We start from the raw sequence: 27,835 nt of genomic DNA, 5'->3' as shown, positions 1-27,835 counted from the left end.
GGAGAGGTGCCTGTTTTTTTCTGAGAAAAGCAGGGTTTAGAGACGGGCATGTAATATAGCATGTGTCCATTTTTGGAGAACAGGTGTATTTAAATGTTTGGGTGAGTATAGAGAAAGGCTATAAAGGCTGAGAAAGTCGGTTAGAGGCAGAGGAGGGAGATGGGAAAAGAACACTAACACTGTAGCAAAATGGGAAATACCACAGTTAATATGAAAACATTACACATGCTATTTGACGAACTTCAGTTTCCCCTAAGCCACCAGTGTGTAGAACTGGTCTCTAGAACTGTTCTTCCGTAATTTCAGTGCCAGTTCTGCCAGGTATCACTGGTGACTGTGTTAGTCACTGTTCTGTTGCTGTGAAGAGACAGCATGACCAAAGCAACCCTTTTAAAAGAAAACATTTAATTGGGGGCTTGCCTACGGTTTCAGAGGTGCGATCCATTGTCATCATAGCAGGAAGCATGTTGGCATGCAGACAGACACCAGAGCAGTAGCTGAGAACTACATCCTAATCTCTAGGCAGAAAGAGATTTGGCATGGGCTTTTGAAATCTCAAAACCTATTCCCAGTGACACTTCCTCCAACAAGTCCACATCCCTTATCCTTCTAATCCGTTCAAATAGTGCTATTCCCTGATGATTAAGCATTCAACTATATGCACCAGTGGGGGCCACTCTTATTCAAACAAGCACAGTGACCTTATTAGCTTCACTTGACTAATTTATAAACAACAGGTGAAAATAGGGTCTATGTTGTGTCTGGTTATATTGTATGTTGGGTTAATGTATAAAGCACAGTAAATACTCAATGAATGTAGCTACTATGCTTGTTGGGCCTATCAGTGGATGAGATTAGTCCACCCTTAGTGTGATTAACAACATTTATACTTACTTGGTCATCATCTGCATTTGTTTTTGAGTCAGGGTCTCATTCTGTATCCCTATCTGGCCTGGAACACACTCTGTAGTCAGGTGGCCTCAAACTTAGAGATTTGCCTGCCTCTCTGCCTCCCGGGTACCGGGATTAAAGATGTGCCAACACTCTCTGCTGGATGTATGTATTTTTTTCTTTTCCTTTTTTTTCTTTCTTTTTTCTAAGATTTATTTTTACTTTCTGCGTGAGTATTTTTGCCTGCGTGTGTATGTATGTATATACATGTATGATATATATATATATATATATATCCCCACCACAAATGTGCATGGTACCCTCAAATGAAAATAGGAAACTCGATCTTCTGGAGACAGAATTACAGACTTTTGTAAACTGCTATGTGGGTGTTAGGGGCCACTCCTGGTTCCTCTGCACAAAAAGCAAGAGTTTTAACCCCTGAGTCAATTCTCTAACCCTGTACTTTCAATTTTTGATGTGCTTTTTTTTTTTTTGTTTTTTAACTTTTATTGGATAATTTAAATGTTCTTTAAACTTCTCTATTCCTTTCTGAAAGGTTTGGATAATGTGTATTCTGTCATTCATTTTCTTGATGGATATTTCCAAACTCTTAACATGTGTACCTAGTAAAGTTTAATATTGTTAGTTTATCTCTCTCCCTCCACCTAATAGGGTAAGAATTTTAATTTAGACTTTTGTAGCATCCATCATTTCTGAGTCAGCTTGGTGAAGCATCATATTGTTCAGAAGTCCTTCATAGTTTGTTTATGTATGTATATAATTGTTGGCTCTGTATGGGGGAGATATGGATGTTTAATATTTGCATATTTGTAGTTTTTCTTTGCCCCCCAAATGTCATCTAAGCTTGCTGCATTCAGTTACCAAATTTGGACATCTTTCCAAGAAGACAATGCATTCAAGAAACATTTAAAAATTCTTTCTCTCCTGGCAGATGAGGGCAGAATGGTATTAGTGGTGTTAGGGCAGGGTGTTGTCAGAAACACAGATTTGCTCATTCCTGGTCAGTTTTCCTTACACCCTAAGGGTTCTTCCTTAAGGCCCCTACATACTTCTTCTATGGAAATGAAATGGAGAAGACAAAACCAGCAATATAAGAGACTTACAATAAGTGAAAGATGGTGGGAGGGACATGGTGATAGAAACAAATAAAACATCTCCATTTGATGTTGTGGAGACGTTTGTCAGCATCTTGAAGTTTGCTTCAGTTAGTGATTATGTCACTCCCAAGTTATCTCTTAGAAACTATGCCCTGTGGTTGCTGGAGGCTGTTGTGTAAGTACAGCTTTCTAGTGGATACAATGGGCCAGAGAAATCCTTTGATTTATGCATGGGAGCTGTTTTTTCTCAGCAGCTGCCATAGCCCGGTCATTGGCACATTATTAAAACAAAAGAAAAAACCCCAAAGCAATAACATCAGCAAACCCAACTATGTACATGAGTGTACATTTATGTCTGTATTGCATACATTAATCATAATAAAGACTTGTACATAAAAAAGTTACAGTTAGAAAAACATATCTAACATCGAATAATGATTGAGAAAAGGAAGTATTAATTCTTCTAGTTCTGGGAAAAAAAATGTTTTGTTTTTTGAGTGTTGATTTCCAGCTAAGATGCATTTTCCAGAGCCAGTAAGATGGCTCAGTGGGTAAAGGCACTTGCCACAAACACCTTGTGACCTGATTTTGATTCTTGTGGCCTTCCATTGTAGAAGGAAGAACTGAGTCCTAAAAACTGTCCTCTAATCTCCACACTGAACTTATCATACATTTGGATGTACTTGTGTACACACACACATAAATTAGTGTAGTGAATACATTTTAAATGTATTTTCTAGTACTGTCCATTTTTCTTTTTTATTTCTTGAGACAGGCTTTTACTATGGAACCCAGGTTAGCCATGAAGTCAATATCCTCCTGCAACTAGGCTGCGCCTGGGACTGCCTGCCTGGGACTGCCTGGCATTCACCATCACAACTGGTTTGTCCTTAGATTTCTCAGTATTCACTGTATCTTCACAGAATAGAATTACTGACAATACGCAGGTCCCTCTTTGAAACCATTTTCCATTTTTTATAAGCTTGCCCTTCGATAATTTGAAATTACCATAGTTTGGTGAAACTCAAGAAGCCCTAAACAGCAGAATGTAGGTATACAGCATCAAGACTGTATAAGTCAAGCACCTCTCTCCAGCTCACGAAGGATTCAGTTTTCTAAGCGGAGGGTTTGAATTTGACCTTTAAAATTCTGGGAATTAACCAACCCAACTAAAGAACTGTATCACACAGAAGCCAAGCTCTGCATTTAAGAACTGGGGGCTAATGTCTTCAAAGGGCTAGCATTTGTAACTGAATATCTGATCCATAAGGGTTTTCCCAAATGCAGGTGGGGAACCATTTAAAAATTTGGCAACAGTAGAAGGGTTCTAAGTATTTAGCAGCCGTTTATGAATTAAAAACAAATAACCCAAAGTGTGTCTGGCAGCACTCATCCTGTGTAGCATTGTGGAACTTCACTGCAGCCTTGGTTTTGAATGAGTAGCTATACTTTGTCTGCCCTCATACCACATGATTCCAACAAACACTGTCCCAAACACTAGCTCAGATTCAGTACTGTCGTGTCTTGTGAATTGTCGTGTTTTACTCCACATACAAAGCTTTCTGCCCGTACAAAGCATTGACGATTATAAAATCAAAATATTAATTAACTCTGAAAAATATTCAAGGTATATTTCCTTAATTTCAAGTATTAAGCCAATGTTTAATTCTTCATGTAAAAATGAACAAGCACATTCTTTTTATTAGTATGCAAATTTGCTTTAATCACTTTGCATTTGTGTGTGCACATGCCTGTGGAGGCCTGAGGCTGATGTCAGAAACCTAGAGCTTACCAGTATCGCTGGTTTCTTCAGCCAGCTAGCTTAGAGGGTGCCCACTCTCTGCCTCCTGAGGCCGGGATTACAGGCAGGCTGTCATGCCCACCTGGCATTCACATGGGTTCTGGGGATCCAAACTCCTGTCCTCCCACTCAACACAAGTGCTTAACCATCGAGCTAGCTCCTCAGTCCCTTCATATTTAATAAAAAGTAAAATCATGTGTGTACCAGAGATGTGTCTTAAATTTTCTTTGATTTGTTAGTAATTTTTATGTTTATTTTATGTTACATAGGTTTAATGACAATTTCTTTGGCAGAAGAGGGTTGTGACTAGAAAATGTGTAAGCAGCTGTACTCCATTGTCACCAAGAGCTTCCCAGCAACGTGGCTCTGGTTAAGAGTAGAAGAAGCTGTGTTTTCAGTCACAGGTAGATGGAGAAGGGTAACAGGGAGGATGCAGTCAGGATTGAGCCAGTTATGCCCCAGGCTCTCCTGTTACATGAGAGACCTTAGGCCATCTCTGTTCTTCCCTCAGGGGAGAATGACCAGGACCTTCCCCAAGGGAAGAGTGAGTCTTAGAAGCCAAGAGTCTGGGCTTCCAGGTTTAAATGCTTCTACATTTTTTTTTTGTATGGTGCCAGGTCAGTTTTTGAACAGTGCTTGGAGAATGAGTTTCTTTATATTGAGAGGACTTGTGACAGTTGCCTTTATGAATATAATTGTTACTTAAGCTAATTCTCTTTGCCCCTGGTTTTTATTAAGCTTCCTGAATGGGTCTTCTGTAGGGTATTCAGGTACTTACTGACCCATTTTCTTTTCTCCCTTTTTTTTTCTTTTTAAATTTTTTTTTAATTTTATTTTTTTCTTATCAGTTACATTTTATTAACTCTGTATCCCAGCCGTGTCCCGATCCCTCATTCCCTCCCAGTCCCTCCCTACCTCCCTCATCTCCACCGTGCCCCTTGCCAAGTCCACTAATAGGGGGGACCTCCTCCCCATTCATCTGATCCTGTTTTATCAGGTATCTTCAGGACTGGCTGCAAAGCTCTCCTCTGTGGCCTAACAGGACTGCTCCTCCCTTGGGGGGTGGGGAGGCCAAAGAGCCAGTCATTGAGTTCCTGTTAGAAATAGTCCTTATTCCCCTCACTATGGGAAACCAATTGGTTACTGAGCTACCACAGGCTACATCAGAGTAGAGGTTCTAGGTTACATTCATACATGGTCCTTGGTTGCATGTCAGTCTCAGAAAAGACCCTGTGCCCAGATATATTTGGTCCTTGTGGAACTCCTATCCTTTCCTCATCAGACTAACTCCCCTTCTTTCTTCTGACCCATTTTCTTAATCTGATTTTGTTATTTAGTCTCCAATTTTAAAAATCGCTCTTGGAGTTGTTGACTTGAGTTTCATTAAAAAAAATTCTAAGTTTTACATTAGATTAAGTTTTGCTTTGCATTTTGGCTTTGGGTTAGAACACAATTTCCAGCCATTTTTGCAGTGGTGCTATGTATAGCTCTGTCATTTTATTCCATATATTTGTGCAAAATGGCCTCCTTTAATTTCTGTAATTTCTACATCTGAGTAAAAAAACCTGTGACACTTTTATGTTTTCTCTGTCCATTCTTAAGCTTTACTTTTTACGTATTCTGATACTCCTCTGTGAAGGCTCTTATTACCTTTCTGAATTTAATTTAGAAACACAATTCATGTGTACATTTAAGCTCTTTACATACCTTAAACAACTCAAGACATTTTCTGACGGGGAAGAACAGCAAATTCTGGTTTCTAGAGCCTTCTGAAGTAGCTCCATATTTTTCTTTCCTCAGATGTTTACTGCTCTTAACTTTGCTATAGCATGGCTTCAAAGTGCTGCTGGTTTACAATAGTTTATAAAATAAGTTCTAGCCGATTAATATATGAATATGATTCTGGTGTAAATTTTTCGAGGTTATACTCTTAGCCTGTAATTATGTTTTTATAATGTTGCAGAACAAATTTTCATTCTCCAATAGTTTAAATAACTATCAACAAAGTTTTTGCTTTTTAGAAAGTAGCTTTTATACTATTTACTGTTAAAACTGTTTCTCCTTAACTGTTATTGTTTATTTTATTTTATTTGTTTGGTTTTTCAAGGCAGGGTTTCTCTGTGTAGCCCTGGCTGTCCTGGACTTGTAGACCAGGCTGACCTTGAACTCACAGAGATCGGCCTACCTCTGCTAGGTGTGTGCCACCGCACCCCTCCCAGTTATTTGTAATAGCATTAATTTTTTGAGATGACTAATGCAAATGTTTACTGATAATAGGAGAAACTAAATGGAGTTGAAACAACTGAGAATAAATTTGAGATTGAGTTTAGAAAACTTAGAAAGTATTTATACCCTTCCCTTTTAAAGTAATACTTTAAGTCTTTGAGAATTTCATACAACATATCTTGATCAGATTCACAGCCCTCCCCCTTCCAGGTCTACCCCTCCCTCCTTGTCTATGTTTTCCCAGGCTTAGTTTTTAAGTAGGCTCTTTCAGTGAATATGGGACTCCTATTTGTCTATTTGGCTGGCAGACCAGTGAGCTCCAAGTGTCTAACAGACCCCCTTGTCCACCCTATCCCCCCCCCACTTCCATACCCATGTTGGGTTACAGATGCTTGCTGACATGCCTGGCTTTTACATGGGTCCTGGTGAGTGAACTCAGGTCTTCATGATTATGGCAAGCGCTTGGCCCATGAGCTATCTTTCCAAACCCTAATAGCAGTAGTTGTATTTCTTCATTTGTGTCAACCTGAAATGATGTTATAGTTAAAGGAAAATGACTTTTTCACAAACGTTGTTCTTGGTTTTATAATTTATTATTTATATAAATTTATAGAAGGTAATTATTCTGATGGTTAATATTCTTATGACTGTAATAACTGTCTTATTTAAATATACTTTCTGTGGTTCCAAATTCTGTTTTTACGTAGTGTGAATGATTGTTTATTTGCTCATCTTTTTGTGTATGTGGAGGGTGGTGCACGTCTCTGTGCATGCTAATGGAGGTCAGGGAACAACATCTAATGTCATTCTTTAGGCCTGGACCACCTTTTTTTGAGAAAGGGTTTTCGTTGATTGGGGCCAGCAGATTAGGCCAGGCTGCCCAGCCACCTAGCCCCCAGGGATCCATTCGTCTCCAACTCCTCAGACCTAGGGTTACAGGCATGTACCCCACCCAATGGCCTACCTTCTTAAAAATGTGGATTCTGGTGATTCAACTCAGGTCCTTTTACCTATTGAGGTATCTGTCCAACTCTGTTGATTTTGTCTTAAACAATGATTAACTTTGAAAGTAAAGCTTCAGAAGATTGGCTTTGCAGTTACAGTTTATCACATAACTGTAATAAATCGTTTACTAATTAAACTTGGGGGCGTGCTGTGGGGATGATTCAGTCTGTAAAGTGCTGGCTGGGCAAGTGTGAGAACCTGAGTTTGGGTCCCCAGCACCCATATAAATGCCTGGCGTGGCTGTTATGCGCCTGTCACGCACCACTAGGATGCTGAGACAGCTGGATCCTGGGGAGCCAAGCGACTTGCTGGCCTCCACCATCATGCATTTATGAGAGTGAGCACTCGTACAGACACATGCATACAAAACTGTGGCCTGGTCCTGTTGTCAAGAATTCCCCAGGATCCTTGATATAGTCGTGTAATAGCAGTGTTTATAAAATGTTGGTATGTCCAGTGACACTTGAACTTTAAAAAGTGTATTTGTATGATGTGTGTATGTATAAGGACCATAGCACATATATGTGGAGGCTGAAGGACAACTTGGCAGAGTCAGGTCTGTTCTTCCGCCTTTGTGAGGGGATCAGACTCAAGCTGGCAAACTTGGCAGCACATTTACCCATTGAGCCGTCTCACTAACCCTCTGTTGACATTTTATAAATGATCAGCCACACTGTTTATCAAACTCTGTAGTGCATTTTAAAAGCTCAGAATTTTTCACACTAAGTACTAATTATTTAACAACATTCTACAAATAATGTTTTCTGGTGTTCCCCCCCCCCCAACACTCCTGGTGTATTTATAGAAGTTAGAATATCTGCTGTATTTTTTCTTTTAAAAAAATTATTGTTCCCATTATGAAATTACCCAAAGATCATTTATATGCTCCTGTAGTTTCTCATCTCTATGTGAATAAATTAGAATATAAACCCACTTTGCAGATAATCTTTTATGTTATGCTGTGTAGTCTTTGTATATATCCATTGTAGCGTTTTGGATTTTTTTTTAAAAGAATTGAACAACACTATTAGAAAAACAAAACAATATTGCTTAGTGTTCTCTCAAGTTGGAGAAAGAAATGCGTTTAAATTAGCAGCGTGTGCTCTAAGTGGCATGACATTCCCTCTGCATGTTTTCAAACCTGAGTGACCTCATGTGCCATTCTTTCACAGTGAAACCTTCTAATTTCAGTTCTTTCATTTGCTTTGTTTTCGTCAGCTTCACAAAAGCATGTACGTGTGTGCATGTGCAAACACACACACAGACATTTCAAAGCGATTGGTGTTAGCATTTTGCTCTGGAACTTTGGGGAAGGAATCTTGGTCTCTGTTTTTTCCCCCTGTCCCAGTCCTAATACCGAAGACAAGTATGAACTGAGGTAATAGACAAGCAGCTATTCATCTTGGTGTACATTGCTTTCTTTGCCTTTAGATGTCATGACTTGCCTTCTAAATTTAATGCTGTTTTCTTCTTAGAACCTAGAAGAATCCCTAACGATGAAGCTGAGTCTCATCAAAGTCGTTAATGGCTGTCGTCTAGGAAAAATTCAAAACCTGGGCAAAGCCGGGGACTGCACAGTGGACATTCCAGGCTGTCTCCTATACACCAGGACTGGCTCTGCCCCACACCTGACTCATCAAACACTGCATAATATCCACGGGGTCCCAGCCATGGCCCAGCTCACACTGTCATCCCTGTGAGTGCTGACCCTAATCTTTCAGGTATCCAGCCCTTAGATGCAGCAGAGGAAAGTTTCTTTTCTTTTTTTCTCATGCATAAATTAGTAGAGTTTTAAAACGAAACCAGAAGAGAAGTATTAGATATTATATAACAGTTGGTCCTCACCTGGAGCCACAGGCCAGACCTGTATGTTACCAGTGCTTTACTTTTTCTTCCAACTTTCAGGCCCATTCTGTTGCGCCCTGCATGTAAGAGTACCACATGAAGTTCAGAGGTCCTTCTGCCCTCTGCACCCATAGTTACTGGTACAGCTTTATGCAAACAAGATGAATAGAGTCAAATAATTTTGTTAAGCACAAATTAACTTGATATTTAATTCAAGATTTTGTTGTATTATCAAGTAACTGAGTTATTGTGTTAGTAGTGATTTTTAAAGGGGTGGAAAAAAGGGAAGAAAATCCCAGTGCTCTGAAGCAGTTGTTTTTGCATTGGTTTTTATTCTCATATACCGCTGGCAAGTTGTGTACCTTCATTTTAACTAATGAGCCCAGCCCTGCTGCCTGGACAGCTTGAATAGTGGTGTGCTTTGCTGTTGAGGATGGCCTTCACCATAATGTGGCTAATTTGGAGAAGAGGGTTTGGGGTGTTGTCAGAGTAGCTAGAGAACCATTCCTTGCTGTGTTGTGCAATTTCCTGGTTTTCTTACAGAGCAGAGCATCATGAAGCCTTGGCAGAGTATAAGAAAGGAGTTGGAAGCTTTATAGGTAAAGACTATTTAGATTACATGTGTGTGTGATTTGTGGTGTGTTAATTTGGAGTTTGGAGGCCCTGCTGAATTCTCTCATTTCTTTCTGGTTTTCCTTTTTTTTTTTTGCTTTTAGAGACAGGGTTTCTCTGTGTAATCCTGGCTGTCCTGGAACTCGTTCTGCAGACTAGGCTAGCCTCAAACTCACAGAAATCCACCTCCCTCTGCCTCCTGACTGCTGGGATTAATATTAAAGGCATGTGCCACCACCGGCTGGTGGCGACCACCACTGCCGCTGCTGCTGCTGCTCCTGCTGCTGCTTCTGCTTCCTCCTCCTCCTCCTCTTTTCCTCCTCCTCCTCTTCTAATAATCTTTGGGGCATCTAAATGAAACATTGAAGATTGAAGGTTCATTGGGAAGCACATGATTCTAGGTGCTTTTCAGGGTCAAGGTTACATACATATATCATGACAGAATATACATATTATCATGACAGACCACAGGGGCAATATATCCTGTGAAAGGTGGTCAGACTAAAGAAAGAATTATTGAGGAAAAGGATGATGAGTGGTTATCGTGGCTGGATTAGGGGAGAACAGGTGTCAGGCAGGTGAGGGTGAAAGCAGCGGTGATGGTAAACAGGTGTAGTAGGGCCAACACTCCACACTGATTTAATAACCAGAGCGGAAGCCATAGGACTCTGCAGAGCTGTCTCCTCATGCATGAGCCTCATTCATAAAGAAGAGGGTGAAGAGTTCATATGCAGTTGTGTTCTGATGTCACTGTTGTCTTTTGTTCTGGAAGCAGGATTATGCACAAAAACATGTGCCCATTTAGTCGGAGGAAAACCTTAGTGGTAGCAGCTACAAAACCAGGTCTTCTGTGGACCACACTCTCCTTGATTTCCCCCAATATGTAGGCCTGCTTAGGTAAATAAATGGCTGCTGTGTCCTTGGTCATCTGTTCTTCCTTTTTAGAAGGAAGCTGCATGCTGCCTGACAGGTTCAGAAGAGGAGACTACATAAACAGTCTCCATAAATTGAGAACAATTTTAATCACTAGCTTTAAAGTCTACAAGCTTTTCACTAAGTGCTCATGGCCAGTGTGCACTCTGTAGAGATAATTGTAATAACTGAAACTTAGCAAATAAAGTAGAACACTTCAGAAGTTTAAAATGTTTTAAATTTGTTTTGCCCTCTTTTGAAAAAGTGAATTGTGGAAAATGTGGGGTTCCATATGAAATTTAAGTATATATATGATTATCTAATTGTTTTCAATTTTTTTTTATGTGTCTGAATGTTTTGTCTGTCTGTCTGTATGTTTACCATGTGCACACCTGTCAGAAGGGAGTGTTAGACCCCCCTCCTGGAACCTGAACTACAGATGGCTGTGAGCCACCAAGCTGGTATGGAACCCAGATACTCTGCAAAGAGCAACAAGGGCTCTTAGCTGTTGAGCCATCTCTCCAGCCCTTGGCTTACTAATCATCTTAAAAGAGGTTTTTTTTGTTTTTGTTTTTGTTTTTTTTGTTTTTAAATAATTTTCCTTTTGACTTAAGCATCCACAAATCTAGTCATCTTGGGTCCATTAAACATACCGAAAGTGAGACTCAAATTAGATCCATTCACAGTATCCTACAACTTTCCTGTAACCCTAGGGACCTGTGATTATTGTTAACAAAATCAGTTTTTGACTCCATCTTCTGTCTCTCTAGTAGGTAGTGCTTTTTGGATATCTCCTAGAGTGAGCATACTTGATAGTAATTTCTGAGCCACAGTGGTGAGGAAGAGGTGGGAGCTTTAGAGTTCAAGACCAGTCTGGGCTACAGAGTGAATTTGAGACTCAAGAAAACCAAAACCAACCAAACCTAAAACAAAACAAAACTTAGGTATTAAAAGCCTTCAAATCAAATTCAAAGTGATCAGTATGTCACTGAAATGTATCATTAAACATAATTTTAAAGTCCCACAGTTTAAAATTTTTTTCAACACTTTAAAAATCTAAGTTCTCTTTAAAAATTCAGTGTCGCCTTAAAAGTCCAAAGTCTCTGAACTATGGGCTTAGTTTATAAGAAATGAATTACATACTTCCTTACTCCAATAAGGAAGAACCAGGGCACAACCAATCAGATCAAAGCAAGACCAGAATTTCAGAGTGTGAAAAGCTCAGCGCTTGACATCTGGGATTTGGCAGCGGCACTTCTCCAGCTCTGTAATCCAGCTTACCTAGTAGGTGCAGACCAGCTCTATTGAAGAGTTGCTGCTGTCCTTGGTGGCTATCTCTTGGCCCTGGCATCTCCAGTATGCTGGATTCTCCATAAGCTACACCTTTACCAGTGGCCTGGCTGGCCTCTCTTCAGGCACTCCAACTCTGTCACATGGTACCAGGCCCCAGCTTCTCTCTATGACTCCTTCAGTCCTGGGCTTTCTGCTACAGATGAGGCTGTACCTTCACCAGTGGCCTCTCCTTGTGATCCCTCATAGTGACAAGCTTCAGCTGCTTTTCATGACCTCTTTATGCCTTCAAAACCAGTACCATGTGGGAGATTCTTACAAAGTTCAGCTGCCAGCATGAACCAGCCTTGGCCCTCTCTAGATCACTGCTTCTGTGTGCTGACCCTGAGGAAATATGCCCACTTCATTGTTATCTTGTCTTACTGCTGAGTTTTCAGTTCCTGCTATCCAGCATAGATAGTCCCAGAAAAGCAGAGGTTTCATTTTAGTGCGGTGGTTCTCAACCTTCCTAATGCTGCAGCCTTTTAATACAGTTCTTCGTGCTGTGTGGTGACCCCCCACCATAAAATTATTTCATTGCTACTTCATAACTGTAATTTTGCTACTGTTATGAATCACAATGTAAATATCTAATAAGTGCAAGGGTCCTTTGACCCCTCCCCCCAAAGGGCTCGCTACCCACAAGTTTAGAACCACTGCTTTAGTGGGTTTGGTGTCTTATTAATCACGACTTACTCTAGAGATTCAGCTGACGAGAACCACAGGTTCTCAATTCAAAATGTTAGAAGAACGGCCCTGATAGTGGCTTTGAGGGACCCTGGAACTTCTAAGCCAGACCTCCACTGTCTACATCTGTCCCAGCCTTATCTTCCAAGGTCTCACAACAGTTCATTAAGCTCCAAGCTTTCCAGCCCAAAGTTCCAAAGTTTTCATGATGCTTTCCCAAACAACATGGTCGTGTCTGTCACAACAGTCTTCCCTGATTCTGATACCAATTTCTGTCTTACTTAGGATTTCTACTGTAATAAAGACACTATGACCAAACCAACTCGGGCTGGAAAGTACTTATTTAAAGGGTCACATATCCTGACAAAAAGTGAAGCAGAGGCCACAGAGGAATGCTGCTTACTTACTTGCACCTCATGACCAGCTCAGACTGCTTTTGTATAGAACCCACGACCACCTGCCCAGGAATGGCACTGCCATGGTGAGCTGGGCCCACCAATATCAATCATTAATCAAGAAAACGCCACACAGATTTGTCTATGGGCCAATCTCATGGAAGCAATTTCCCATTGAATTTCCTCTTCTCAGATACGTCTAGGTTTGTGTCATGGCAGCACAACATGAGCCTTTAGACTTAATTCCTTTAGGTTGGAAGGTCTCAAATCATTCTCTTCTTTTTCACAGGCCCTCTATAAATCCAAGATCAGCAAACCGTTTGCCGAGATAAGAATTGCTTTATCTACCAGCACAAGCTGGGAAGCTTTTCCCATAGCACTTGGAACAGTTCTTTTTGTGTCTATACAGGCATGCCAGAATCACTCTTCTATTGTTCCCTGCACGATCCAGTCAGCCCCGGCCCAGCTGGTTATGTAACAAATAAGGTGTGTTCTCAGGAGGACCCTCAAGACTGCAGTCTTGTCCTGGGAAGTCCAGTTATGGTGGCCCTCAAATGCACGTCCCTGCGGCTGGGTTGATTCCTTGATGCCCTCTTGTTAAGTTGATTTTAACAGAATGTAGTGATTCACGATTGAGGAGGGCTGCTTGAATGAAGTTTGGGAATAGACCCTCAGCATTTTTATGTTGTTGGAACAGTTTAGAGGGTGGAGGAAAGTCAGGTACCTGCCAAATAGGAAATCCTGGGAGGAGAGTAAGTAGTCTTTGGATACAACACTTTGTGTGTAGTGTTGGCACTGGGAGGAGTGGGAGAGTGCCTGGACCTATGTATCATGGAGCTTCAGTCAGTTCTGCTGCTGGTAGATCAGAGTTTTCAAAGAGACTGAATCTCTAGCCAGAGGCTGTAGCGAATGGTATTGGTAGACCCACTGAGTTTAACCTGAGTGGCAGCTCTGTCGGCACAATCCCTTAGGACAGCATGGGCAGGGCTCAGTGGGCACCACTGCCTTACGAGAGCAGTTACTTCCTGCACACAGTGTCTGTTAATTTCACTTATGAATACCGTTTGGTTCGTTAGTTTGTTTCTGACACAGGGTTTCTCAGTGTAGCCCTGGCTGTCCTGGAACTTACTCTGTAGACCAGGCTGGCCTTGAACTCACAAAGATCCATTCACACCTCTGCCTCCCAAGTGCTGGGATTAAAGGCGTGTATCACCACAGCCCAGGATGAACACTGTTTTCAATTGTTCTTCTGACTTATGATTTTTATTTTTAATTTGAACTTTTAAAAATAGTCTGTTTTACTATTCATATAAATGCAAATCATTGTAAGAACTTAGCAGTGAACTCTGTCCGGGGAATCTGAGCTGAGCATGTTAAAGAAGGTAATATTTCAACTCAGTTTCTTCAAGGATGCATAGTATTTAGCCAGGCAAGGAAGTAGAAGGGAGGTATTTCAGTTAAAATGTAGATGGTAGTGGGAGTTTAAAAGGACTCAAGATTGTCTAGTTTCCATAGGCTTGAATTGGGATGGAGGTGATCTGAGTGATACAACAGAGAGGTGGAATAACTCTAGGAGTTGAACTGGATGACCACGGAAGGTTATTTTCTGGGTTATAAGGTCCCAAAATCTGGAATATAGAGAATCTCTTTTATTCAACATGTTTAGGTTATTGGATTGACAGATCTCTCCACTTGTTAGGAATTAGCACACACCGTTGTATTATTTACTTTTAATTTTCATGTTACTCTTGTTAATTCCTCATCTCTTGCTCCACGGCAGTCTGTGTCTGTGTGGGGTTTTGGAGGTCGAGTGGAAATGACTGTTTCCAAGTTCATGGCAATTCAGGAGGCCCTGCAGCCCGACTGGTTCCAGTGCCTCTCGGATGGGGAGGCATCTTGTGCAGAAGCAACTTCCATAAAAAGGGCCAGGAAGTCTGTGGACCGGTCCCTTCTGTTCCTGGACAGCTGCTTGAGACTACAGGAAGAGTCTGAGGTGAGGCTGCCTGCTAGCTGCTGTGGAGATGCTCACCTCCCTTCTGCTTCAAGGTGCACCTTGGCTGTTCACCACCTACTTCTGTTCTTGCTTGTTTGCTTCACTTGTTCCTATTTCTCTTTTCTGAACCCCAGGAAGTTTTCTTCTCCAGGATTCCATCTTAGGCTCTTTTCACTGTGCCCTGTCTGTCGTCCCCATGCTGCCTTCCTTCCCTTAGTTTTAAGTACTTGTGAATCCTTCGGAAAATGTATATACTATCAGTTTCCTTTTACTTCCCTGGAGAATTGTGACTGTATAATTACTGGGCTATAGCTAAGTTGTGGCTGTAGAATGTCCTTCAAGCTCTGGAGGTCTTACCTCCTCAAGCCTGCTCTTCCCCAATACTTTACCTCAGCGTATGGCATTCACCAGATTCCAGTGCCCAGGAATCTAAGCTTCCTAAGGGATCATCCACCTTTACTGTCCAGTCTGTACTCATCCTTGACTCTACCGCTTAAAACATGCCTCAAATCTCCTTCCTTCTCACACTTCCTGTTGTATCCAGTCTCTCATGGAGGTGGTTACCTCTGAGCAGTTTTAGCTACCTTCATCCATTCTCATTTTTATCTAACAGGTCTTCAATTCTGCTTTCTAATCGATCACCGGAAAGCACAGATGTGAGCCCACCACCTGCTTTCCTGGAGAATTCAGTGATTTCACTTCAGCTCTCTCATGTACCTGGCATACCCCTGCTCATCATGGACTGCCTTCTCCTATGACCGAAGTCAGGCCTTGAGTGGTTTTGCAGTTCCTTGAGGCACGCATTTGTTTCGTTGTGGGCCACCTATACCCACATATTTTTCTTTTCTTATCTCCAGGCGTATTCCCTCTCTTGCTTCCATAAAGTTCATTTGATTCACTCATCTGTTTATGAAACTGCCTGTGACACTTCCAGAAGTCCCAATCATCCTTCGATAACTCTTTAATTTATATGTGCTGTGCTGTAGCCCCAGCCATACTGTACTGTATTGATTTTTCTTATGTATCTGCTTTTACTAAGCTGTGGTCTTCATTTTTTGTGTGTCATTATATCTTTAGCAGAATGTCTGACGTATAGCAGTAGGGAAGTGTTATGATGAGGTGATGAAGATTAAGCTGTGTCAGTAAATTGGAACACTTGAGAACAGAGTTAATATGCTACTGAAGGATGCAATACTTAGTAGAAAGCAGATGAAGCAAGGAAGCAAAGGCACAGTGTCAGACTTGATGGCTCATTCCTATAATGCCAGCACTCAGCACATGGATACTGAGGCAGAAGGATCATAAATTCAAGGCCAGTTTAGGTGATCTAGAGAGATTTTGTTTGAAAAAAAAAATTAATGGTAATCAGTAGGGCCAAATTTGGACTTTAGCAGTAAAATTAATTTGGCTAGTAAGCTTAATTAGGGAGAACGTCACTGCTGTCCTGAATAGAACTTAATTTGTAGAGGAGTCCAGTGTGGTGATTTTGCTAAGGATCTGGTATTGGCTTATTAACCAGGTTTTGCAATATTTGTTAGAGAGAAACAGGACAAAGGAATTTGAGAAAGATGATTAGAAAGCCAAGTGTTCTTGACTATAAGCTCTCTAGTCCCTTATCTGAGTCCTTGCAGTCAGCCTTATTTGTTGCTGTGCATTTTAGTCAGATGTGGGGCTTATGTCTCTATCCCTAATGCTTATAGTATTGTCTTGATATTATTGATAGTGCCTCCTTTCTTAAGTGTTTCACTTTACATAGTACAGTACACAACAAAACTTCTTACAGCCGTGAGCAGGACTTTCCTTCATAAGGCTATGACAGTCGTGTGAAGGAGCAGGCCTATGCAGATCGACTTTGTGCATCTGTATACATCTTTTTCTATGATTCCTTTCACTTACTTACTGGATCTTGTTCTGTTGTTGGTTTTTGTTGTTGTTGTTGTTATTTTTATTTGTTGTTTTGTTTTTGAGACAAGGTTTCTCTGTGTAGCCCTGTCTGCCCTTGAAGCTCTATAGACTAGACTGGCCTCTAACTCGGAGATCTGCCTGCCTCTGCCCGCAAGTGCTGGGATTAAAGTCTTGCCCAGCTCTGGTTGAGGATCCTAAGTGGTTTCACCTGGGGTGGTTGGAACTGTGCCAGGGCTACAGGAAGTGTTATCTGTTAGCCATATCTGCTGTGGAAGCAGGAGAGGGAAGTGGTGGCATCCTGCCTAACATCTGCTGGCACAGTCTAGGCACTCTGATTTATATCGCTTATATCAATAGCTTGCTTTGTATGGTTAATGGTTAAAAGTTGCCATTCACGTGCCCCAGTGATACTCAATTTTAGAATACACAGAACAGAGTAATCATCACATCCTTCACTGTTTTGTTTCCTGTCCTTGCTTTGGTCACCATCTCCTCGAACTTGTAAAACAGTAAGCAGCACTCATTGTACAATTCTCAGGCAAATTGTGTTGATTGTACCCCTTGACCTGTTGTCAAATGCTGTCTTTCCTCTTTATCACACCACTACCTTAGTCCAGGTCCTGTCATCCTTCACCAAGATTAGGAAAGCTGTCTAATCCCGATCCTTAACCATCATTACCCCTAAATTACTCTACAGTAAACAAGTAGTCTGGATGACCTTCTGTTTAAGTTACAGAGCCCTCCCACAGCACTTCAGATTCCTTCCCCGCAGAGCCACTTCTGGTTTATCTCCTGAACAGCTTATCTTTACAGTCTCTTGTGTATATTTAGTACATAGATAGGCATATCTGCAATACATTAATGTAATCATATGTTCAGCAGTTTGCATGTTTTCTACTAACAGTGTCCTAAATGTTCGCTATCAATGCATGGGTTATTATTTCTCCTTTATTCTTTTAAAAACAGCTGCTGAGAAAGCTGTACTGTTTTTACTTTAATCTCTCAATTAAGTTTTTCATTATTCTATACATCTTGATACGTACATTCTATATACATTGTGATACATTTATCTTGATACATTCTATATACCTTGATACATAATGAATCAATATATTTATAAGAGAGATTGTTAGAATTTTATGACTCAAAGATAAAAGCATTAACATTTTTATGAACATTGCCTTCTTGCCCCCATTTTAGTTACTTCTCTGTTGCTGTGGTAAAACATGACCAAGACACCTTAAGAAAGAAAGCATTTAATTGAGCTCACTGTTTGAGAGGGTTAGAGTCCATGACGGCATGGTGGCATGAACAGCTGAGAGCTCATATCTTGGTGTGCAAACAGAGGACAGTGAGAACACACTGGGGATGGTATGGGCTTTTGAAACTTTAAACTCACTCACAGTGACGCTTTTTCCAACAAGTCCACGCTTCCCAATCCTCAAACAGTCACCAAGTGTGAACCAAGTATTTAAATACCTGAGACTTACAAGGGACAGCTCTTTCAAACCACCCAAGAGCTGAACTGATTTATGCTCTGGTTGTCTGCGTATAGAAATGCTATTTCTCCACACCTTGGACCCACTCTGTTGTCTCTGTTACATGTTTTGCTACTGAGGGGAGGCTCTCACTGTTTCCCACCTGCATTTCATTTCTAGTTACTGACTGGGTAGCTCTATGTGTGCATGGCATTTATTTTCTGAGTTTCATTTTTATAATTTCTATCTAGTTCTGGGGGGTAGAGAGACCTTTTTTCAAGAACTTTCTGGGTGTTTTTCTGATCTTCACCTTTGCTATGGTATGCTGTGTACTATAGCCTTGAGGGTCTGAGGTCTTCCTGGTTATGCAGGTTGAGCCATTTCCATTAGCCTTTAGTTTGTCCAGGAAGGCCTTCCTTATACACAGACAATAAAAAGTTCAATGCAGTCTCTAATACTTGCATAACTATATTTTTTTATGTTTAGATATTAGTTTTATCCATCACATTTGGTTTTTTGAAGATAGGAGCAAGAAGAATCCTTATTTTTTTCAAAATGTATAGTCCAGTTGTTTTAGCTGGATTGTCTCTACGTTCCTAAACTTATCTGTAGCTGAGAGATTCGGAGGTTACCTTAAGAAGGCCTGGTGAGTCCTTCAAACTAAAACTCTTATTTTTCTTTTGTACCTGCTCAGAGTACATTTAGTTCAAGGGTGGACATAAAACATGTTGTTTTTACAATATATTCTTAAGAGCCATAAAGGTTCTTTGGGTTCACCATCTGCCGTAGACATTTCATCTGTAGCACCTTCAATGAGTTCTTTCTGTCCATTGGACAATCACACAAAGTTCACGCAAACAAAAGTCTCAGGTTCTTGCAATGGTTAAAAGCATTCAATTCTTTCTTCTCTCAGGTCCTTCAGAAAAGTGTGATCATTGGAGTGATTGAAGGTGGAGACGTGATGGAAGAGAGGTTGAGGTCGGCCCGAGAGACAGCCAAGCGACCTGTAGGGGGCTTCCTTCTGGACGGCTTTCAAGGGAATCCAGCAGTCACAGCAACCAGGCTACACTTGCTGTCATCGGTCACTGCCGAGCTGCCAGAGGATAAGCCAAGGCCAGTGCTGGCTCAGGCTGCAGGCCAGCCTTGGGGGAGGCGGCCAGAGGTGCTGATGACAGTGTTGTGCAGGGTTTCTACAGGGTGTCTTTTCCATGTCTTGATTATGTCCTTCCTGTCTTATTTTCGGCCAGCTGGGAAATTTGCATTGAGGCTGCTATCCTAGTTTCAGAATGTAGAAGGGGATAATTGGCACGGAATTAGTTTATTTGATCCTCATAACTGAGGGCAAGTGTTTTGTCATTCTTAAGCCAAATACAAACCCTGCTTTGTATTCATGGTAACATGGTACCTGGAGACAAGTGTGAAGTCATAGCACTCCAGTGTAAAGCAAGGCATGTGGGAATCTGTGGGATGAGGATATGCTCTGTTGATAAGAACCTTCAAGAAGACTGCTTTTGTGACAAGTTCTAGCTAGTAGTGAGTGGTGTTGCTTTGTTTGTCGTTTGTTTAATTGACGTGGCTAGTGGAGTTGGTTCTTTTGTTTGCATGTATCTCAGAATACTGCGTGGTAACAAGCGAGGATCTGGAAATTCTGGATTTCAGCAACTGATATCATACTAGTATCTAAGCTTTTTTTTTTCTTAATGTATTTATTTGTACTTCTGTGGAGTCTTGTGTACTCCAGGTTGGCTTCAAACTTGCTCTGGATCCTTCAGCCTCTGCCTCCTGAGAGCTGGGATTACAGGCATGTGCCATTGCTCCTGGTTTATACAGTGCTTGGGAATGGAGCCTAGAGTTTTGTGCATGCTAGGCAAGCAGTTTACCAACTGAACCATATCCCCAGCCACATTTTCTTTTTTTATTAAAAATATACAAGCCAAAACCTAAACCCATAGGTAACCCTAGAAGTCATTGTATTGAATGAATAAGACAGGTACGGAAAGAGCTACTGTGTGACCTCACCTTTGTGGAACGTGCAAATGTCCATCTCCTTGAAGGCTAAGAAGAGTGGGAGCAAGGAGGGTGGGCAAGATGTTTGTCAAAGAATGCATAATTATAGTTAAAACACAGGAGTAGGCTTAGTAGATTTGTTGTGCTGCCTGGCGACTGTGGTTCACGATGATAATGTTGTGTTGAAAACTGAACAGAATGGGAATTAAGTGTTGTCACCAGAAAAATGGTAATTGTGTGAGATAATGCATTTGTTATTTGGCTACGTTTCCCCATTTCACAGTGTATACAAATTCCAAAATACATTGTTTGTGGAAAATACATATAATTTTATATGTCAAAAAAAGATTTTTCAGTCTTTTATCCTTAATGTGAATATTCTTGCCTTTTTACCTGTGACACATTGAGAAACTTGACTCTGAGATGCTACTTTATTCTCAAGGACTATTATTAGACAGGGCATGTGTAATCGTATTACTTTTTGAAAGCCAGATATAATTACATGCAGTGAAGTACGTGCATCTTAGAGATAGCTTAGAGAATAACACTTGTGCACACAAGGTGTAAGGGTCCCCTAGAGCAGTCTTAACAGCTATCCTACCAGCCTTTGTAAGTATGAGCACATGCACGCACGCGCACACACACACACACACACATGCACACACACACACACGTGCACCCCCCCCACACCAACTTTTAACATCATCCTTTTCCTGTGCCCATTCACTGTGCTATAGATGAACAGCTCAGATGAGCTTTTCTAGTCATTTTCTGGAGTTTCTTGTACTAAGTGTTCACAGATGTCTCTTTCTGAATTTGAAAGCTGGGATTGTTTTTCTCTGAGTGTGTAGAAATGCCTGCTTCAGTTGGAGTGGAGTTCTAAAACCTCAGAGGGATTGAAGGAGGCTGTAGTCAGGAAAGCTGGCATACGTTTAAGGGTTCTGCTTGTTTAATATTACATAAGTCCTTTCTAAAAACTCCTTTAAGGAATCAGAAAGTCTGAAAGCCTTTCTCCTCTAATTCATGAAAAGGGCTATGGGTACAAAAACAAACATTAAAAAAAGAAATAGTTTCAGCTAGCTTGTCCTCATCATGTCCATCTCTGTCTTGTTTTATGGCAAAACCTCCTTGAAAATTATTAATGCTCCCAGACTGCCTTAACCCTTGCCTTGGAAGACACCATTTCATTTCCCAGTGCAGACTTTCATTAACAAAGAAAGTACAATGAAAGCCAAGTAGACTCTTAGACCCTGGCGTCAGTGCTGAAACTCTGAGAGCAAGAGGAACTATTAAATGAATCTGCAAAATACAGTTTAAAAAATGGGGAATATTTGATGGTGAAATAAAACAAATTGTATTCTTTTAAAAACATCTCTATACTAAGGAGGACCCTAGGAAGGATGTGTAAGTCTCATTGAGAATGGCAAACAGAATAGACACCAGAAGCAGTGGAAGATAGGAAGGAAACAGGATGGGAGTCTATGGTAGAGGGCCCTCTGAAAGGCTCCACCCAACAGGAAATTGAAGCAGATGCTGAGATTTATGGCTAGACTTTGGGCAGAGTGCAGGGAGGCTTACAGAAGAAGAGAGGAGTGGGGATAGAGGGACATAGAGAGGACAGGAGCCCCAAAAAGAGACCAACAAAGCTAAAGGATCTGAGCCCGGGTGGTCCTACAGAGACTGATGTACCAATGGAGGACCACGCATGGAGAGGACCTAGAACCTCCCTCTGCTCATGTGTAGCCCATTGGCAGCTCAGTCTCCATGTGGATCTCCAAGTGAGGGGAGAAGAGGCTACCTCAACCATGAACTCGGTTGACTGCTTTCTGATCACTCGCCCCTGTTGATGCAGCCTTGCCAGGCCACGGAGGAAGAGAATCCAGGCATTCCTGATGAGACTTGATAAGCTATGGGCAGATGGCAATGGTGGAGAATTCCCCCTTTCAGTGGACTAGGGGAAGGGGTTGGGAAGGGGGGGAGGCAGGGTGGGACTGGGGGAGGGGGTTGAAGGAGGGGCTTCAATCAGGATATATAATGAATAAATTGTGAAAAAATAATAAAATTAACATTAATAAAAAACAAAACAACAAACATCTGTGTAGTGTTTAGATGGGCGCTAAACTTGAGCCTGTGACCAGGAAAGTGGATCAGAAAGGTGGGAAGGACAAATGTTAGAAATGATACTGTTTGCTTTTCAGCTGCTCCTCATGATGATTCTGTGAAGATCTTTACAATTGCTCTTGCTCTGACAAGAGGACTAGAACAGGGATGTGAAGAAACTGCCCAAAGCAACACAGCAGTTAAATCACCAGTGAAACTGGTCACCATGCTCATGTGCCTTTCCTTTAAGCTGCAAGCCCTGCCTCACATTAAGGCCCATGTCTGCCATCCTGAGCTCTGTCACTGTTTTTTTTTATATGGTTGTTTTTAATGCCCCGTTGATCTGGAAGCATTCTCTAGTTTCATTCTGGCCATTGCCTCATGCTGCTGTTCTCATTATTGTTTCTGCAGGCTCATCTGTGGTGTCAGCCGGCCAGATGAAGTGCTCGAGTGTATTGAAAGAGGAGTGGACTTGTTTGAGAGCTTTTTCCCATATCAAGTGACGGAGCGGGGCTGTGCCCTGACTTTCACCTTTGATTGCCAGCTGAATCCTGAAGAGACATGTGGGTCTTTTGAAGTTTGCTTCACCCTTATCTTTCTCTTTCTCCTATTTCCTGTTAATTTTTGGCCTAAGTCACAAGACAGAAATATGTACACATAGCACCAGTCTTTCATAAAGGTTGATCTTGATATCTTCTTTGTGTTCCCTGGGATGTTGGCACCTAGGGCAAGGCCCTTAATACTATATATATAGGTCATCAGTATGAGAATGTGATTTTTATGGTGAATAAAACAAGACCTCCTTGTTCATAGCCTGAAAGAAAGAAAATTCAGAGTGAATTGTGATGGAAATCTAAGGAAAGGAAACCTTTGAACAGCTTAGTAAAAGTTAATTTGTTTTTTTATCCACAAAAGATTTCTTGTCTCCCTTTTGCAAGCACCATGCAATTAACTCACAGGGAGACTCATCGTCATCGGATCCTTGTGCCGCCTTTTGCTTTTCTGGGTTGTTTTTTACATACTGAGATATGAAAGCTACTTTCTTCTGCTAATATTGCTTTGAAGTGCTGCCATTTTCTTTTATTGTTCAGTTATTTCAAAGTCAAGACAAGCAATTTCAGATTCTGACACACACATGAGAGTGGAAAAGGACCTGTGACACGGACCATGGGCCAACTCCCTTGAAGCATGTCTGCACAGTCCCCCCTCCAGCTTGCAGAGAAGGGCTTCCTTGTCTTCTCTCACTTTCTTTTCAACTCTTTAATCCTATCTGTGTCTCTGTATGTACTATAAAGTCTGTGCAACGTTACCTGGTGAAGACTTTAAAGGAAGTTGTCAACTCTTCCCCTAAATGACAAGGATTTTCCAAAATGCCAGAGCTTTGTTGTGTTCCTTCTCAGCACGCGATTCGTGTGGACAGTTCCATAGCAGTCTGTGTTTTGGCCCCGTGTCATTTTACTGAAATTACCCAGAAGCATCCAGAGGCATCTGGCTGTCTTGGATCCACACAGATGGCTGTCATTCCTTTTCCAAATCCCTCTTCTCTATTTACCTCTGTTGAAGGGAGCTGGATTCCTGTAGAGTAGCTGGCCTTCCTCTTGTGGTTAAGGGAATGTTCTTCCATTAAGCTAGGAGCTCAAGGGGACGGTGTGGATTTTGTCGCCAGAGTCTCCGCACAGAAAACATAAATTAAAATCATGCTGTACATTAATCTACCTAGAATATAGGTTGTCACAAAGCCCAGTTTATTTACATGTCCATCTACGTGTCCATTGTGATAAGTCACAGTGATAACTTTTTTTTAATCATTCTTTTATGACAAGATTATGTATTATATACTTGGATCGGTGATTAGCTTGGACTTGGTTAGATATCTTCAGTTGTCTTAATGGTGTAGATAATAGTCGTTGGCCACCAGAAATGTACTTCTATTTGTTTTCCTTTTAGATAATTCTAAGTTACAGGGTTAAAGGTTGTGAAATTATAACTAGAATAAAATTTTTCTAGTGTTCACTCCTTATCTGATTTTAATTCAAGACTTTTTATTGGGTTTCCTTCAGTATTGCAACAAAATGGAATTCAAGAAGAAATAAAATGCTTGGATCAAATAAAGAAAATTGAAGCAACTGTGTGCAACCAAGAAATGACATCATTTGAAATTAATCTGAAGGAGAAAAAGTAAGACATTATTTGAAGTTTAGGTTTTGATTTCTGACTTTTTAATTTCAGTCTGTCTTAAGTTTATGTAACTGTTCCCTTTTCAGTTTATGACTTCGTAAAATATTTATAGTTGGACATAACTTAGGCCTTCTCGAATATGGTTCCAGAAACCCTTTTTTCTCCCTCTCTGCGTATGCTTTTGGATAGTTTGTCTTGTCAGGACGTTAAGCTAGATAACTATTGCTTTAGAAAAGCTGTCAGAAAGAGACCAATCCATTGCTGGGTGTTTTTTTATTCATATTACTTTTAATAATGACAGAGGAAAGTAAGGATTGCAAGTCAAAGTCGAACTTGTACTTGAGAAGAGCTTAAGTCCCTTTGACTATATACAGGCTATAAGTCAGCTATCAATGAAGAATGAACTGAGGGGGTTATGGGGGGTTATACCTTTAATCCCAGTGATTAGGCAGAGGAGGGTGGATCTGCGAGTCAGACTAGCCTGATCTATAAAGCAAGTTCCAGGCCAGCTGAGCTACATAAATCACATGCCTTAGTAGGTGATAAAAGTTAACACAAAAATAATTTTTAGTATGCGCCCCTCAGAGTTACATCCTTTTGCTGTAGTAGCTAATTACGTAACCCTCACATCCAGTGATGTAGGCTGTTGGTATCTTTCGTTAATGCATGAGAAACATGCCCAGTTGAGTGATGGAGCCTAGACTCAAGGCCCCAGGCAAAGTTTCCTACCAGAGGCCTCACTCTAAATATACAGTAGGAGTCTATATTTGTAAAATGACAATGAAAATGGTCATTTGCAAGGGAAGATGCAGAACTTGTCTAAGACAGTGTGTGAGCTTTGTAAGTTGTACAGAGGTGGTTCTGTGGCTGCTGGCACTGATGCTCGTGTGTGGAGGAGACCTAACATCATGTGCCATGATGATGCTCTTTCTGGATGAGTGGCCACTGTGAGTTCTCAGCCCCAGGCTTGTGAGGCTCAGTCTGTCAGAGCACCTCTCCAGCAGGTGCCAGGCAAGGCTGTCATTACATTGGTAACCTAGTGGGTAGCTTGGGGTCTAGATTTCTTAGAGTCTTCACTTCCTGTACTCTCTTTGACTTCCTCCCTCAGGTACCAGGAAGACTTTGACCCGCTTGTGAGAGGGTGCTCCTGTTACTGCTGTAAGAATCACACTCGCGCATATATCCACCATCTGCTGGTGACCAATGAGCTCCTGGCTGGTGTCCTGCTCATGATACACAACTTTGAACACTACTTCCGGTTTTTCTGCTCCATCCGAGAAGCACTGAAAAGTGGCACACTGGCACAGTTGAAAGAACTCATCCTCAGACAAATGTCTTGAGAACTGGAAAATACAAACCTGCCTCATGTCCAGAAACAGCAAAGCAGCAGAGATCTGAGCTGTCAGTGTTTACAGTGGGGATGAAGACCATCAGCCCCAAACTGCTCACAGGAGTGCGGGGGAGGCCTTCTGTAGGTTTCTGTGGACCAGATTGATCACAATGATTTGAACTGTGACTTTTAAATTTTCTAGGCTTATTCTACCAAAGTGTAGAGGTGCATTTAGTTGACGAAAAAAACATTAGATTTGAGAGAGACTTTGGAAGGGATGATAAGGAACTAGGAACCATTGAGATGGATGAGGCCCGCGTGGAGATGACTGCCTGAGTAGCTTGTCATAGTTGGAGGCGCAGCTATTGCCTGGAGAAGTCGTCTAGCAGCATTGACCAACGGTTTAGTTTGTGTCTCCTCATGTTGCAAGGGGCTTTGGGGCACGCTTTCGTCTTTAGTGCTTCCATGGCAGTGCTCAGAAGGGCTCTCTTGACTTAGCTTTCCCCATCTCTTCATGAAATATGGGCTTCAAACAGTGCTTTTGTAATCACTTGACTTCATTTAGCTCCTTCGCCTATTTGTGACTTGTCTTCTAAGCCACCATTCTAGCCCGTTAGGAACCAGGTTTTGCCTAGCTGCTTTTTCTGGTCGTGCAGGTCCAGCATGATCTGCCCCAGGCTCACAAACTGTCTAACTGCATAATGACTAGCTCTGTCCCTTGTGGGAGATTCCTTTGCTGGGTGTTTATGTGGCTAGAATCCTGGCACAACATTAGAAGATCAGTTTCCATCCCACTCAGCTGTAAGCTCAGGCAAATCCTGGATTAAATGGTGACAGGCAAAAGCGGGTGAGACCAAATGATTCTGCTGGGAGTAAAATGTTTAGAATCTCAGCCATACTCATCACTCTCATTATTAATCCCTATTGGCCTGACCTTTTTAATTTTATTTATTTATTTTTTTTTAATGCAGCAATAAATTTGTCCTGTGGATTTTGAAGTGGTTAGTGAATTGGCATCTGCAGACCCTGAGGCTGGTTGTCCTTCGTGGGTTCTCTATAGTTCTTTTCTTTTTTTGGTGGCATGGCCGGGCTTTTTTTATATGTGTCTTTTCTATATCAGTTTTTCTAAGGAGTACACGAAACATATATGTGTATACATGTGTTTTTATAAAAATAATGTAACTTAAAAGATCAATTTTTGTAGGTATAAGAAATGCATTTCTCATATTTTATTGATTTTCAATTTATAGTGGCATTACTGAACATTGTATATAGTAATTATATAGTTACTGTATTTTTATGTGATGGAAGTCCAACTTTGTTTTTCCTTTTTTGGGGCATGACTGCTCTGTGAATCCAAGAGATGCTTATGGAGACAGATTCTGTTTTGTGTTGAATGTGTTTTGTACTTGTTTATATGTTAGTATTCTTGGTCAATACCAAACCCATTATTGAGGGGAATATTAGTAAATATCCAAGAATCCATATAAATTTATGAGTTTCATTTATCTCCAAAACACTGAAAATTCTGTTAAACATTGTTCAGTTCCTTGGATCTTTTTCTTATTAGCACATTTGAAAAAATCCTTTCCTTTTATGTGTAAATGTAGTAAAGGCAATATTCAGTAAACATTTTTAATTAAAATAAACCTTCATTGCATATTGCCTTTTTATAAGTGGTAATAAGTCTACTAAAGTATTAAATTTCCATGGTACAGGGACTGTCCTAAAGATTTCTCGTGGGAAAAAACTCTCTTCAGATTTAATCATTTGTGTTTACTATATAAATGTTGCATTTAAGGGAATATTATTCAGTATATATTACCTGCCTCTATACATTATATAGGTAGTGGCTAAAATGACATGGTAATGCATAGTAATACGTTCACAGTCTCTGGAGCAGTATTTTTGTTGTTTTTGTTTTCAAGACAGGGTATCGCTGCGTAGCCTTGACTGTCCTGGAACTCATTCAGAAAAGCAGGTTGTCCTCAAAGTCACAGGGATCCACCTGCCTCTGCCT

The 27,835-nt window shown here is 41.0% G+C and overlaps 1 protein-coding gene and 1 non-coding gene across 4 annotated transcripts in view; both read left to right on the top strand.

The window, feature by feature from the left end:
* Qtrt2 (queuine tRNA-ribosyltransferase accessory subunit 2) overlaps nt 1–27,434 on the top strand; it is a 28,217-nt gene extending 783 nt beyond the window's left edge. The window contains exons 3-10 of one of the 3 annotated variants that reach the window (XM_055625189.1): nt 8,520–8,740; nt 9,433–9,488; nt 13,234–13,310; nt 14,605–14,817; nt 19,114–19,313; nt 22,719–22,870; nt 24,368–24,485; nt 25,594–27,434. In XM_055625189.1, the coding sequence (XP_055481164.1) occupies nt 8,541–8,740; nt 9,433–9,488; nt 13,234–13,310; nt 14,605–14,817; nt 19,114–19,313; nt 22,719–22,870; nt 24,368–24,485; nt 25,594–25,825 (1,248 nt within the window). In that variant the 5' untranslated portion in view covers nt 8,520–8,540 and the 3' untranslated portion in view covers nt 25,826–27,434. Of the gene's footprint in view, nt 1–8,519; nt 8,766–9,432; nt 9,489–13,113; nt 13,311–14,604; nt 14,818–19,113; nt 19,314–22,718; nt 22,871–24,367; nt 24,486–25,593 lie in introns of those variants that run through there. The other 2 variants (XM_055625191.1, XM_055625190.1) reach the window with 2 other exon arrangements.
* Nucleotides 2,162–2,294, top strand: LOC129689889 (small nucleolar RNA SNORA84). Its single transcript, XR_008722205.1, has one exon. It is a non-coding gene; the product is annotated as a small nucleolar RNA SNORA84 (small nucleolar RNA).
* Nucleotides 27,435–27,835: the final 401 nt, after the last annotated feature.

This window comes from Psammomys obesus, unplaced genomic scaffold, assembly GCF_907164565.1.
Source record: "Psammomys obesus unplaced genomic scaffold, mPsaObe1.curated_primary_1811, whole genome shotgun sequence".
Lineage (NCBI taxonomy): Eukaryota > Metazoa > Chordata > Mammalia > Rodentia > Muridae > Psammomys > Psammomys obesus.
This window is presented reverse-complemented; position numbering and strand designations above follow the sequence as displayed.